This window comes from Petromyzon marinus, chromosome 19 (assembly GCF_048934315.1).
Source record: "Petromyzon marinus isolate PM22_M1 ecotype Great Lakes invasive population chromosome 19, UKy_Petmar_22M1.pri1.0, whole genome shotgun sequence".
In the NCBI taxonomy this organism is placed as follows: Eukaryota; Metazoa; Chordata; class Hyperoartia; order Petromyzontiformes; family Petromyzontidae; genus Petromyzon; species Petromyzon marinus.
In genome coordinates this window covers 11,320,117-11,336,452 of record NC_133685.1, presented here as the reverse complement: position 1 = coordinate 11,336,452, position 16,336 = coordinate 11,320,117, and the positions used below count along the sequence as shown (strand labels likewise).

General features: G+C 42.8%; 1 protein-coding gene across 4 annotated transcripts in view; it reads right to left on the bottom strand.

The window, feature by feature from the left end:
* The window catches only part of LOC116943840 (uncharacterized), a 78,727-nt gene that overhangs the window by 25,966 nt on the left and 36,425 nt on the right, over positions 1–16,336 (bottom strand). For all 4 annotated transcript variants that reach the window (XM_032957088.2, XM_032957087.2, XM_032957086.2 and 1 more), the window contains 2 exons: positions 8,406–8,589; positions 941–1,132 (listed from right to left, as the gene is read on the bottom strand). In XM_032957088.2, coding sequence (XP_032812979.2) covers positions 941–1,132; positions 8,406–8,589 — 376 coding nt within the window. The remainder of the gene's footprint in view (positions 1–940; positions 1,133–8,405; positions 8,590–16,336) is intronic.

Here is a 16,336-nt window from a genome sequence, read left to right as displayed (position 1 = left end):
CGGCCAAATGCTTGGACGCAGCATGGATTGCCAGCTGTCATGCAGATCCTCTCAAGCCAAACTAAAAGTCAAGCCAATGTGGGCCCTCTCCAATGTGGGCCCTCTCCAATGTAATTAAGTAAGTCAGAGTGCTGTCGCGCCAAGGCAATTAAGAGTTCTCCTTGAGAATAAATGTTTGCATGGTGCCATATTCTGTCCTTAACCTCCTATAAGTTGGCAAAGGTTCAGCATAATGGGGGCATAGGCTGTATGTGTGGAACTAATATCACTATTTTATTATCCTAGTAGCCTAAGTTCGATTCCGAGGCATTCCTAAACTTGTATTTGGCCTTCCGAAGATCAACTCAGCATTGAAATTAGCAGCGAATGTGACACGTGAATAAAGGCAGTTGGGTGTGGTCTCACCACCGCATGCGTACCCTGTTGACCTTATAATAGGTGTTTGATTGGTGCTCACTTACAGCACGTGGGTCTCTGTCAGCAAGCATTGGCCACTTCACATGACCTCAAAGCGCACCCAGCTTGGCACGCAGTGGTGAATGGTAGCTATTTTGTGTGTGTATGTTGCATGTGCATTTCTGTGTTCGTGTATGTGTGTGTACTGGTGTGTTTTGGGGGAGTGGTGGAATAGTGGTCAGTGCACTGCACTATGAACCTGGGTTAGAGTCCCGGCCATGGCTAACATCAGTGGCAAGTGATATCTGCATTGGTCCTGGGCCTTCCCTTCGGTTCATACATGAGTAGCAAGTGCTGTAAACATCAGCACTGGAGGTGACAGGGCATAGTGTTACCCCAACCACCCCCCTCGTGAGCCACGCTGGCTTTCATAGGTGCTCACAAACAGCACTTTCCCCAGTGGTTTTTACGAGTATTGGGGGGGTTTTTGTCTTAAGTGTGTGTTTTTGTGTGCACTCTTGCACGGGCTGCCCTTCTTTCTCACTTGGGCGACTTTAGGTCGCGGTGTATGATCTTGTGCAGGTGTAGGTAGCTCATCCCACGAGCAATGCCCCGCGTCCAGCCGACCAGCAGCTCGGGGCTGATGCGACGGCCGGCACGCAGGACCTCGTACAGCTGACCTTGCGCGCAGTACTCCATGATGATGCAGTAGCAGGGAGCGTGCGTGCACACACCCCTGCGCACACACAGCCACGCAGCCACCAACCACCTGCGATTAGCACGGTTGGCTACGTACGAAATAAGTTCAGACGTACGAGAATAGGTTTTCCCCTTTGTTCTGGCAACAAAACATGTTGAAAATAACCGCCTCTTTTTTTCAAAATTTTCTTGCTGTGGTTTTCACACCTGATGATGATTGCTTGTGTCGCAGTCGAAACGTCGTGAGAATTTTATTGTTTTTTATTTTTATTATTTTATTGTTTCCCTTATACGTGACTTTACCGAAAGAACCAAGAATAACAAAACAGGTGTTAAGATGTTAAAACACCAAACTGAAACCTTTTACAAGGAATCATGTCTGCATGAACCACAAGTATTAACCACAAGTATTGTGAAGGATGTCATTCAAGTACTGTGAGTACTGTGAAGGATGTCGTTCCTGACATGCAATATCCTGGAGTCTACAAACTAAGTTGCACCTGTGGTGGCTGTTACATTGGGAAAACGAAACGACATATCTCTGACCGTGTTCGTGAACATAAGGCAGATCTGAAACACGGCAGGACTAATACCTCTGCCGTAGCTGACCATTGCTATAACGCTGTGGGCTCGCATGATATTGTTTTTTTCCGAGACCAAGGTGCTCTGCAAACCTTCGGGCTACTATCAAAGGTTTGTTCATGAAGCCATCCAGATATATAAACATAGACATAACTTCAACCGAGAAGATGGATACAAATTGAGCAATCATTGGAAGGATGTTATTAACGAGGTAAAACCCTAACTGCTTTGTAGTGATTGTCGTCTATCATATCTGCCGGGTACTACTACACCACGTGGCGCTCGCCCTCCCCCTACCCCACCCCTCCCTCTCCCCCCTTGCTTCTCCCCCTTTATTACCTATATAACCTCTTACCCACGTCAGCAAACAAATATATTGCTGTGGTTTTCCCACCTGATGATGATTGCTTGTGTTGCAATCGAAACATCGTGATTTAATTTCGTTTATACCTACGTGACTTTACCGAAAGAACCAGAGAGTATGGATCCCTGCAGTCCCGAAAACTTCAAATCTAGGCAGACATGATTCCTTGTAAAAGGTTTCAGTTTGGTGTTTTAACATCTTAACACCTGTTTTGTTGCCAGAAAAAAAGGGAAAACCTATTCTCATAATTTGGTACTGGCAACGGAGGTCCCATGAAGTTCAAACTTACATTCATACCACCAAGCCCGAGTCAGATACTCAACTCTTAGATTTCCTTTGAGGACCACTTTGCGACATTCATTACCCTTAATTTATAATAACAATAAAAACCTTCACCCAAGAGGGCCTCACTGAATCTTTCAGGAAGAGTCCTGTGTTGGTATGTATGGCGAATTCCACCAATTGAGGCTTGATTTCATTTCGGGATTGACAAATGGCTGTAAGTTAGTAGTATAGTTTTTTTTTAATAGACGGTTTGGAAAAATAATAATATTGCCAATAATTTACCCAGTAAGCCCTCACTGAGTTTCAGCACTCTTTTTCAAGAGGGTCGTTCTAACATTGGGATGTTTGGACATTTCCATGAGTAAAGTGTTTGGTATGTGGGAGGAAACCGAAATACCCAGAGAAAACGTATGCGTGTTAGGGAACAACACTTAAAGGTCGACATGGAAAAGATTCAATTGCACAGATGGAACAATTTCACGGAATATTTTTGCGGATTGAATATATGTGTATTGAATACCTCTGTGGATGTAATATCTCTGTGGATGTAATATGTCTGTGGGTTGATTCCATTGCTGCACTGCTACCTTCTGGCTACCTCACAACACTCGAACAACACTTTTGATATGTCCTGGTGGTCTGTATCCAAGTCCTCACCAGGCCCAAGCCTGCTTAGTTGTCTAAGTCTTCTGGACAAAATGAATATTTAAACACGTATGAATTAGGGACTGATTTTAAAGGTCATATTTGGTGAGTGACTCACAGTGTATGCTATCCGTGGTGCAATAATAATAATACACACACTGTTAATAGGAAACTGTCAACTTTGTCAAGAACATTCATTTTCTTGACAAAATGTTTGGTGTCAGATTAAGCTTCTAAGTGAGGTGGTTCGTTGTAGCTGGAAATGTATGTCCACAGCCATGCCCCATGCCAGCTGTGGTTATGTCAGCATGAAGACAGGCACATCCATGCCTTTCAACCTACAAGTTCAGCCCATAGAGCTCCAACAGATGACTGTCTAAGTCTATCTCTAACTACTTGACAGCACTAAACGCAGATGATTCTAGCTACTCACTCCTACATGTACTTCCAGACACAATTAAACGCACACTCCCACAGATTACTTTTTGAAAAATGTCGAATCAGCAAAGTCCTGTAAGGTCTAATGATCGTATCTGGATTCGAATTACCCTCATCCATTTCGCCTTGATGACAACATTAAAGTTTGATTTAGAGCTTTCGTGACTGCAGGGATTCATATTCTTGGTTCTTTCGGTAAAGTCACGTAGAAGGGAAACAATAAAATAATCAAAATATAAAAAACATTAAAATTCTCACGACGTTTCGACTGCAACACAAGCAATCATCATCAGGTGTGAAAATCGCCACTTTTTCAAAAATTTCTTGCTGTGGTTTTCACACCTGATGATGATTGCTTGTGTTGCAGTCGAAACGACGTGAGAATTTTAATGTTTTTTTAAATATTTTTTATTATTTAATTGTTTCCCTTCTACGTGACTTTACCGAAAGAACCAAGAATATGACAACATTAGTTGTGTTCAAGGTAACATAAAAATACGTAACAGGTGTGTCACAAGAAGGCATCCTGAACACATTTCCATACGCAAGACTGGAATCGTTTTTTCCATAGAATATAACCTAGAGATGCAATCGTGTGCATGCACACAGACCCTTGGAGTAAGTGAGATTAGCGAGCACCTATTATCAGCAGCACAATGCACTCGGGATTCTGTGGCCAACACCACGACCAGCTGCCGTTTTCTTATAAGAATTTACACACTGCAGCAGGTACTGTATTTTAGAATGAGTTGACCAAGGGTAGGACCAGAACAGCTTCATATAACCCAAGCTAAGTATAAAAACATTTAACCCAGGTCGCCGTAACCATATAGCAGTCCAAACCAAAATACCACCACCACTCTACACATATTAGCACACCCATGCCATGTAACGTGCACGCGTATACCACAACAAGATGTGGGCACACACACTCAGCTAATAATGGCAGTGAGAAATCTTCCTGTGCTTTGGCCTCACTGCATTTAGGCTGCATTGTAAGGTGGCTGTGAGTAAGCACATCTCAAGGGAATCGCGTGCACGTACGCCACTACGAATTTGCACACGCACATACGAGCTCGCATCAGTGCCCGCATAATTTATAAAACCCTGCACAGCACCACTAACATGCAGATAAAGTGCCCCAAAAATGCCATGGACTGTGTAAAAAATGTTGGCCTTTTTGTTTACTTCATGTGATCGTACATCTTTGTAATCGTAATAATGTGACAATCACTGTATATCGTGGTATAATATTACCAATGGACCGAGTGATTAATCTGGTATGGATACAAATTGGATTTATTTTTGGAAATCCTTAAAAGCCTGGTATTCTTTACCAGATCTATAGCCGATTGGTGTTTTTGATTGACCTCAGATTTCTAGCCACTCATGTGCTCTGAGCTTAATTGTGCCTAATAGACTGTTAATGCGATTATGTCAGCTTGACTGCTAAAGCGCAGCGTATGCAGCAATGTATGTACAGATGCATAATTTTGTTTACGTGTAGATCAGTGGACAGCCAAATCGTGCATTAGGGATCTAAGGCAAGAAACGGTTAGGCCCTATTGTTAGGCCCTAGGTTTTAGTCCCGTGTAGGCTAATAATAATAAAACAGATTGTGATCATGTATTAGTGTGAATAAGTGATTTTGTACATTGCATAAGACAATTTTCATTATCAGTCACAACCTATCCACTACTAGAAAGCTCCTGGCCTAAAATATCTGTGGATTTAATAAAAAAAAAGTCATAAAAACATGTTTAACAAAATTATAGGCCTTGCTTAATGAATGTTTACACAAAGTATATATCTCAATTGTGGATGAATGCCACAATATTTTTTTCTATTAAGAAAGGGAGAAATAACTGATTTGAAGAATTACAGACCATTTAGTCTCCTATCACGTAAATATAAATGATTCACGAAGACCATAGGAAAGTGAATCATGATACATCCGAAATTGTGCTTAACAATAAATAACACGCTCTTAAATATAATCACCTTAACTAAAATATAACTGACATATTTTAAAGATGTCATAACAAAGCTTATTTATTTCTGCATATATTATTGAGATATGGGACATCGTTAAAATCAGATAAAGTAAACTCATTATTTATATCAGCCAAAGATGTACCCTGGCGCAAGCTTGTATCCTTGTGATTTATGATCAAGTGAAAGATGGGTGAGATCAAACGACTATTTTCGCGTGGCCCTGGAAACTTGACGGTCTTTTTGGTGTGGTCCCTCTTGGCAGCAGCTACTGACGCGCGCGTCTCCGCGATTAGAGACAGGGCGAGTTCCGAGCGGGACTGTTGGCCAGAAACGCAGACGAGAGAGAGAGAGACGCATCCAGCAACTGCGCGCACTCCAAGCAGATTAAAGTGTGTGGGGGAAGGGGGGGGGGCCTGTGGGACTGCTAATGGACATGAAGGTTGGGTGATCAATTATTTCCTTTTCCAAGCGACCTCGCCCATCATCCGACGTGCAATGCGCTACCGTGCAGCCGCGAAGAATACATTAACGCACAGCAGAGTTTTGACGCGAGCGTTGCGCGTCTGCCCAATCTAACAGAATCATGTTGCTGCTGCTGTCGAACGCTAATTACAATGGAAATCTCACGTGCTTTTGTTTTTTGCTCCAGTCGCTACTGTTGTATTAGCTGTTTGTACAGCGTAAGCCTGCTTCATCTTCGGGGCAACAAACCGTACCGCTGGATTTAAGCGAGCGAACGTTAGCCTAATGGGTGTTGGCGGGTTTTCAAATATTTTAATGTTTTATTTGGCGGCAATTTTTGTTTAATTGAAACGCATATTTGCGTAAATGCACAAAAAAAAACCCTTTTTAAATTACGGAGGATTGAAGATAAATCACCTTAAATAATTTAACATAATGGACCTACCCTTTAATGAATACAATCTCAAACACTCGGCTCGTGGCGCCGATTTAAATTCTCCCTTTTTATTTTGTCCTCATTTTCTCGCATTGCTCTGAGACTGCAGGTTTTTTTTGTTGCAGTAAGTAAATTATGTCGATAAACTGCTCGCACCAAACGCAGCAAAAGCACCGACCGCTCCACAGACAGTGTGCGAGTCTCTGCACCCGGTCTACAACAGACAATCTGCCTGCAGGTAAACAGCTGAAATTGTGCCCGTAAAAATAAAATGCAACAAAAAACACAATTTATGATTCACCCTTAGACCTGGGTTCCCCTTATCACAGTCTGTCAGTAACTACGCGGTTCCGGAAGCAATGCCTCTACGTTTTGGGCCCCCACTATGAGGCGGAATGGTTTAGTCTCATGATAACCCATGTTTGCCAATATAACCAATGAGGAATTGCCTCAGTCACTCAGTCACACTGCTACTCTAAACGGGTTTTAAAAAAAAGTGACACTTGAATATGAATGAGTCTTGGCCTGCTTCTGCTTTTCTCAACGTATCAAACTGTGCATTAATAACGGTCATTAATACTGATATCCCACTAGCCCCATTTCACCGTTTTTTTTTTACTAAGTCATGCAATCAAACATAATTGTGATTGCTGGTAATGAGATATCAATGTAACGTTTCCTAAACTTTTTGAAACTGACCAGAGTCCTCAATGTTACATTGTGCTCGTATATTTCCTTTCATATTAATGTCAGAAAACCTCACGAAGCCCCATTTGCTTATTTATAACGAAGCTGGCATAAGTACGCAATTTTAATTTGCTGCTGTGTGTAGCAGCTGGTGCCATTGTCCTATAAAGTGTTTTAGGTTACTGATCATGTAGTCAGGGTCGATTGTTTGTTGGCTCCAAGTGTCCCTTCTGCACGTGCGTGTACAGTTCTTTGCTCAATTCACTGCTGGATGAGGCTTTCTTCACAGCTGCGAGGGGCATGAGGAATATTTGACCATACTGCACCATAATGGTCAATGTGCATTCGTAAAGGTTATATTGTGGGTGCATCGTGGCACAGCACAGCAAATATTTTTGCAGTACTGGCCACTGCTTCACATCACGTAGCCCTGCAAGCCCTATGACCATCTGTCTGCGCATGGTGATCATCCATCCAATCACTCTGCTTAGCTCGTGAGATCTGAGGAGATCGGGCACACGATGGGTGATGTGGCCACAGACACATACAGTGCTGAATATGAGAACATGATTACAGATTGCATAAAAACTGAGAACATTATCTGGTGGTCCAAAGTGATGAGTCCTTGATGTGTGGTGGGATAAGAGAAGCGTGAGCAGTGGTTATAAAAGTCAGTCTGCGGTGCTGGTGCACGTGGCTTGGTTTGGTCAATCCATACCATCAACTTTCGGCATATCTCATAGCCACAGCTAAAAAATGGCGTCACGGTGGTGAGATGTTAAATACCTCGCCTGGTATGCAGGAGGTCATAGGTTCAATCCCGACCCTGACACCTGTATATTTGGAGTTTGCATGTCCTCTCGGTGGTCGTGTGGATTTTTCTATAGTTCCTCCAGTTTTTCCTTTCACATTTAGAATTAACATGCATTCATAAGATTTTGTCGCAATACATATACACATGATAAGCCACGTAAATTTAGACTTAAAACGTTCGTGACTGCAGGAATTCATCTTCTTGGTTCTTTTGGTAAAGTCACGTAGATAGTAAACAAAAATCGAAATTAAAAGCAAAAAACCCACGACATTTCGATCGCAACACAAGCGGCCTTCTTCAGGTGGAGAAGACCGCTTGTGTTGCGGCCTTCTTCTGAAGAAGACCGCTTGTGTTGCGATCGAAACTTCGTGGGTTTTTTGCTTTTAATTTCGATTTTTGTTTACTATCTACGTGACTTTACCGAAGGAACCAAGAAGATGATAAGCCACTTCATTAAGCTTTCATTTGTGGCCTGGTCGCTTCTGAAAAAGCTATATAACTCAGTGGGCCTTACCTAGTAAAATAAAACAAAAAGAATATCGTATAGTATGCATGATGGAGGGTGCATACTAGGTGCTTAGTGCTGGGTGCTTTATACATACTTGAACGTGATGATGTTGGGGTGCCTGAGCTTGTGCAGGTGCTTGATGTCGGTCTCCTTCTGCTCCCGCACCTTCTTGACAGCCACGTGCTCTCCGCGGAACTTTCCCAGGAAGACGGCGCCCTGCGCGCCGCTGCCCAACCACTGCAGTTCCGAGATCTCCTCAAACGGCACCTCCCAGCTGTCTGCTCCATGTGGAGGGGGCACGGAACAGGTTCAGGAGGTGTGCGAGCACCTAGGACCTTTGGCCCGTTGAGGCCATTGTACTCCTGGGCAATATTAGGCCACTCATCACCAGCAATTGTTACCGCATCCTGCGCTGTTTATTTCCATAAAGAACTCTGTCAACCAATGCCATTGCCATCCAAGCTGCAATAGTTTATTATTATCATCAGCCATGGCCGATCCACTGGTGAGCAAATGCATTCTGTAATGTAATGATCCATCTAGCACCTGCACCTGCACGTGGGCTGATTTAAATCTCTCCCTCTCCCCGGAGGATATCCCCTCAGATGCGTTCCATGCTTTGGAGGTCACTCTGTCATTATTCTTGCCCATCGGTCATAATCCCTTCGCGTGACATGTCCCACCCAAGCCCACGTATTTCGGTTGAATTTCAATGATGCCATTACCACGCATATGTTCTCTGATCAATGTGTTCCTCCTTATGTCACTCAATGCAATTCTATAGTTGTTAATGGCAAATACAATGCTGGTGAAGACTGCTGGTGGTACACGACACTTCTCATATATGTTGAATGCATGTATGCATGTCCCCACGTGGAATACTGCGTGTGTGTATGTGTATTCGGACGGACAACAGTAAGAATAATTTAGGCTTGTAATGCGCACAATGTTCAATCTCTCTTGAAGAGAGGGTACGGCTCGGAGGCACGAGGAACCACAGACGAGAGGGAAGGTAGCGCAGCTGTGAGCCAGCACTGCCAACAACATCCCCAAGCTTCTGACATCTATTCTATTATACTATTTTACTACCATACTATTCTTTTTATTTAAAAAGGTAAGGACCACCGAGCTACAAATAACTTTTTTTTAAAACGACCTGGCAATCACAAATGATAGCTCAACAAAGTGGCGTATCATTCGGAAATGTATTGCAGCACAAATACTCTAAACGCACGTTGATTCTAAATATGGAGGGAAAAACCAGAGGACTCGGAGAAAAATCCACAGTACCACGGGGAGAGATACATGGAAACTCCAACTATACAGGTGTCAGTGCAGAATCGAACCCACGACCTCCTGTATACAAGGCGAAAGTGAGTTTCACGTAATCATTTTGTTTTATTTCTGAATCACAAACCCTCGCTGCCTCCGCCGGTGCTGATTGCAGGTTTGCACCGCCACCGCCCCGGCATGCATGTGTAATGACTCAGATGACGAAGTACTCGGAGCCACTTTATTAACACAGAACAATCTAGGTCCGGGATTCGTGCTTAAAGTTGAAGCTGTACTTTTCCCTCCAACGTCCCCTCCCCTTGTGCTTCTGCCCTTTTATATCATTACAGTCCTATTTCTCGAATGTTCCCTCTATTTCCCTTAGCCAATCCCTGTCCTTCCCCTCTAACGGATCGCAACCACCACCTCTGGGCTCCACTCCGTTTCTCGCCTATTCTCATTCAAACTCTTTTCTCCAATCACTTCAAAAGCCTAACTCCCGACCAATCCCTGTGGAGGGCCTCTTTCCGCCAATCGGAGACCTTGGTTTAACTTCGAATAGCCGTCAGGCTGCACATTGGTTTGGGGTCATGTTTCGGTCATTACACTTGCATGCCCTTCTTTGTGCAAATCCCTATGCAGCTCCACATCAAACGGTTTGCGCGCGGTGTTGGCTCAACCAGCGGTGCGCTAGACCTGCCCGGGAGGAGCCTGCAGGCAATGTCCCGCCAGCGCACGAGAGCACTTACATTCAGCACATTCTCGTCGGGGCACTAAAGGCGAACAAAACATAATTAATGAGGGAATCCAGTGCTGGAGAAATACTACCGTCTAATGGGTTACACATAATTATCTAAAGTGCTTCTGATCTGCAGTGGACGCAATGGTACCCGCTTCATCAGGGCCGCGCGGGATGAGAGTGACACACTCGTGGCAATGACGGTGGCTTCCTTGCACGCCATGGACGTGTATTTACTCGGTCGTCACATCTGGCTCAGCGTACGGTGGCTTCTCACAGAGTGGACGATCAACTTGGCAGATGGAGAGGGGATACCGCAGAAGGCGAGCGGAGGTGGAGGGTAAGGGGTGGGGGGGTGCTTTGTATGCAATTGGAAGCTAGAGGTACCATAAAGATGACAAGTAGTCTCTGCTAATCGCTAACTTTAATGGCGATTATTTGAATCAGTACTGGGTTGCCCATAGGTCGACACTCAACTTTAAATTAGTACCTGGTATGATGTGTAAACATCATCCAGGCATTGTTTTGGCCACTCCACCCCATCGTGTGCAACACTGGACTTTACAAGATGCTCAATAAATAGCACTTGCCCTAACAGTCTGCCCAGCTTTAGAAGGATCTTTGTGTTTGTTTACTATATATAGGATATAATAAATCCATGTGACCGCTGGATAAAGCCATTAAAACACACTTAAACATATCTAAATATTGAGTTATTCTCATCAGTATACAAATAATACCTACATAACTTAGGCAACATCTATCAACAATTTGTTTAAAAAAATATCTTACAAAGATTGTATCTGCCAATTTAGCAATTATCGAGCATGCTATGTTCAATGCTCGATGAAAACCTCTCTATCCTGGCCCCATTGCCTTTAAATTTGCACAGCTCCAAATAACCTCATTCATTTCAAGTGCCTCAATTTCATATCTGCATTTCCCACTCGGCAGTCGCACTAAACATGCCATCCATATAAATGGCGACGTTTACTTATCGATTCCACAGATTCCTTACGGTGCTTGCGATATGCAACGTTGAACGATGGTAAATCATATACAGCGCTGATGAAATTTTAGTTGAACTTATTTTTCCCATCAACATTCCAGTTTGGCGCATGCCTGTAATCCAGCACTGTGGAGGTGAGGGTTGGTGGATCACACAAATGTTGTGGAAACTTCCCCTCCTGTGGTCATCGAAGTGCCATACCCTGGCTTGCCAGAAGGCAGTACAGCAAACATGTGAATTCCACCTCCTGTATGGGAGAGGGTGTTAAGAGAGTGTTGCCTCACATTTGTGGGGTTTTTGCCGGCTGCTCAAGTTTCCTCCCACATGTAAACGCTCGTAAATTGGCCGATAACATCTTAATATATAGAGAACCGCAGAACATGGAGGGGGGGGATTTGTCTCCAGGTCCCGCTTGTCTGTGGTTCCTCACGCGTCTCTCTCTTCGAGAGTGAGCGAATGCTATGCAGTGCGTTACAAGTTGAAATCATTATTCAGTATCTGAATATCTATTTATGCTAGAGGAATCTGATGAGCTATGAAGCTCTTTTTCAAAGATATCCAGTAAGTTATATAATCGGCATGGCTGCTAATGGAGTGATTGATTCTGGGATGTGAAGTCAGGCTAAAGAGCAATTTAATTATTTTAAAAAAGGTGTGCAAAATGAATGAAAGTGAAGAAGACTTGGATCTAGCATTGTGTGCACATAAAATGTGGTGGGTTTCTTTTCTTCTTCAACATTGAGGGTCATTGTTCCAGTATTATCATTCATCATTGCAGAAGTTGAATTCAAAAAGCAATCTGCATAATAAGATGGTCTTATTGCCTGACAACCGTGGAATCGTGTGACTGCTGTTATTGCATTTTTAAACTGTTTCATTTTCAGACGAAAAAAAGGTGTGAATTTTACCTGCACCGCTTACCTCAGTACGTATGGCATAACATCTCTGTTCAAATTATTGTACCTCACATTGGAGACCAAACTGAAATTGCTGCACAGCATTGCCAGACAGATGCATGATTCGAAACTCTCAACCCCGACAATCCAATGGCTTTACTAACAAGTGTGCAAAACCCACAAAGCTACCTACCCAGCTCTTCAACAATTAAAAACAAATTAAACAAAAAAAATACTGCATGTTCATAGGCACGCATTTGTGGATGAGTCTTTTTGTTTATCTTAACACATGTATTTATGGAAGCTTTAGCGTATTTATTTTTAGAGATCAGCCTCCTTCCCTACGGCAACTCCCACAATCCTTCATTAAAATGCCAATTATATTGGCGTGTTAAAGGGCAAGCACAGTGCAGTGCTTAAAAATGAGGGTATGTTAATCCAAGCCCCCTAGAAATCTGTGCGATCACAGGATACAAAACACACAGACACATTCACACACAGTGGGTTTATTCCAGCCTGTCAAACAAATGCTATTTTTACACCGCTCAGCCTATCAAGACAGCATTATTCTCAATTCACATTTTAAAATGAAGCCCTTCACAATTTGTGGAAGGGCTTCATTTTGCTGCCATGGCATTGACTGCTATCTCTGCCAACGATAGAACCATTTCCTATATTCTTAGATTGGCCAGTGGTAGAAATATGCAGATGTCTGCTCTTCAGGCCCTTATCTTGGCCCAGAACCGTGCAATTCAATGGTTATTGCATCCGAACAATGATGGGCACTGGTGCTCTGGATGATTCGAGTTCTTGGGTTTCAGGGGGGACCTGATTTAAGCTAAAGGAGCTTAATTAAAGTTCCTCGTGGGAATGTAAATTTTTCTCCTCCATCAAATGTTGTGCCTTCAGGCATATTAAGTGGCCCCTGCTGTTTGACGATACCAGCAATTTGCTGTGCATTTTTCCTTCTTGAGGTCGACCGGATGGTGCTGCAACGGCAGCAGCAAAGCATGCGCCTCTAAATTATTGTCCATCGTCTGTCCACTGCTATCTGAGCACACGCCTGTAATCCACCACCGTGGAAGCGAGGGCAGGGTGGATCGCACAAGTGTTGTGAAATCCCTTTTCCGTGGGTGTCGAGGTGCCATAACCCTGGCTCACCAGGAGAAGGCAGTCCAACAAGAAAAATGTGAACTCTACCTGTTCAAATTGTATGGGATAAAGCGTTTCCCCCTCACTCGTGTGGGTTATCTCTTAATATTGAGAGGACCACAGAGCTTTGGCAACTGTTGGTGCCGGCTCATCGTCTGACTACCTTCTTGATTGTCTGTGGTACCTCGTGCCCCTCTATGAGAGTGAGCAAATACTACGAAGCACATTACAATTTGACAAATATTATACAAAGGCCTCCTCAAGCCATCGCTGTGGCTCATGGTCACACAATACAACAGATTATCTACCTCCTGCACATGAGCTGATCTCATTGCTGCATCTATGTGGTACACATACTTTCATACTGTGAAGGGCAGTGTTTACTTCTTCAAGTGTGAAATCTGTAATTAATTTCTCTCTCAATTTATTTATTTATTTATCGAATATATGAATTCGTCAAAAGTATAAATGATAATAAAAAAACAAATACAAGAACACAACAGGTACCCTGAGGTTGCATGACAAAATTTACAAACCACCTATCAAAAGGAATTGGTCATGGTGAGATGTTTTCACCAGATTTAATCACGACAATATTACTCGTAAAATATGTTTTTCGAAGATTGCATGGGGGAAATCAAGGAATAAACATTAATGGAGAAAACATGAACTCTCTCAAATGTCTTGATGTCATATTCATTATAATAATTAATGGCAATGATTTGCAGCAAATTATTGACGAACTCAATCAAGATTGACAAACGCAAAGCCAACGTGCACGTTCGCAAAACGAATGTAGATATCTACTGGAGGAACGGCATCTGGAATGCACATCAGAATATGTTCACCAAGGGCAGGTGTTGAAGGTCGACTGCCATAAAAAATTATGCAAGAGAGAGGTGGACGACAGTGGATTGCGGCACGTTTGGAAACCCGAAAACTAACTGAGCTAGGGCAGGAAACAATTATGCAAACTAAAACGAAGCAAATTTTTTTTTAGCAGTTAAGACTTTACTGAGCTAAATATATATTTTTCAAAAGCGACCTGGCCAGAAATGATAGCTCAATGAGGTGGCTTTTGTGAACATTTATGGCAGCCAATTACTCGAAATGCATGTTTATAATTGTCGAGGGAAAAACCAGAGGACCCGGAGAAATACCCACGATACCACGGGGAGAACATACAAACTCCAAATATAAAGGCATGAGGGTTGGGATCGAAACCACACCCTCCTGTATACCAGGCAAGGTGGTTAACATCTCGCCACCGTAGCACCACAAAGGATGATGGCTGATGGTTGAGAGTAATGATGGAGTTGCAACCAAAGGAGAAAGCGTGCCCAAAAGGATATCCACCATGCAGATGGAGCGATGAAACCTGCTTGTGTGCAGACGCTTAGATTGACTTTTGTATTGTGAGAGAATGAAAGGAGGAGGCCGTTTTCCAGAAGTGGATGGAAAATGGCTGATGATGATGAAATGAGAGTACACATGAACAGGTTAATACTCTTCCTTAAATGCCATTTACAGGATGTACCTATGAAAAGCTCACTAAGTCTCAAGAATATGTTTTCAGTTACGTCCTGATGTTTGGTCAATGCCATATTTGAGTTTTTTGGTATATGAAGAAAAAACACTGGAGCACAATACACAGAGAAATTGCATGAGCACAATGGGGTAACACTCAATCTTCTGCACATATAGAATCAATAATCCATTGCTGTACGATCATCTCCTGGCCATCTCACATCCCTCTCGAAAGCAACCTTGCACACATGCTGTTAACGTTGCATCCGATTAAGTCAGTTCACCAAAAGTATGCCTCTATTTAATCAATGACAATGCCATTTTATGCTGTTATAGCCAGGGCCCTTATATAAGACAATTATTTGTGTTCAATCCCAATCCTGACGCCTGTATATTTGAAGTTTGCATGTTCTCCCTGTAGTCGTGTGGATTTATCTCTGGGTCCTCTGGGTTTCTCCTCCACATTTAGAAACGACCGTTTAGTGGATATGGCTGCTATAGATATCCACATGATAAGCCACTTCGTTGAGCTATCATTTGTGGCCAGGTCGCTTCTGAAAAAGAGCTATATATAGCTCAGTGGGCCTTACCTGGTAAAATAAAAAATGTGTTTTTAATTCTATGTAGGTGTGGTTGATAACGTAATTCCCAGAGACCCCGATAGCTGTAAAAATAAACTCCCGCTGAATGACTTCGCTCAAGTAAGAGCAAGTGCCTCGACAACTTCTGCAGTGTCGCTGGACAATGCTGATGCACAGAAGCTCAATAAAGCAATCAGAGAGTGCAGGTAAATGAGCTGTATGCCGCTTAATGGAGAAACCTTAACAGAAAAAGATCCACAATAAAACAAAGAGAAAGCCCCTTGTAAACAAGTCGTATGTTGGCTAATGGAACAACGCCACGCAAATATTTTCAATTAATCGAGTGAGCTTCTTCTCGAGAAGCCCTATGCTGCTTAAACGTGATACCATCTGAAACAGTAAGTGAGTTTTAAAGGTGATAAACTGGACCAAATCAAACTGCCACGATAAAATATTTGCATTTGTGCAGAGCCGTACTAGTTGTTGAGTGTGTTCAATGTTAATTCCATAAGCGTCAGCCATGATCAATCCAATGCTGGGTGAAGGACCCCCTAAGCCGTCACGATCTCTCACATTTCTGAAATGTAACAATCCACCTAGCATCTGCACATATGCTGATTCCATCTCTCTCCATATCTCCCTGGCCCAAGCTCGAGTTAAATATTCGTAATATAGGTAAATAATGGTTATATATCAATAATTAACTTGAGTTATTGGATATTTTTTTATTCTGATATTTTTCCTCCTAATATTTCATTTATTAATTATTACGGGATTTTGGTGTTTTTTTAGATACACACATACATAGGATAATATTGGTGAACAGGGTTTTAACTGTGACGTGGGTGC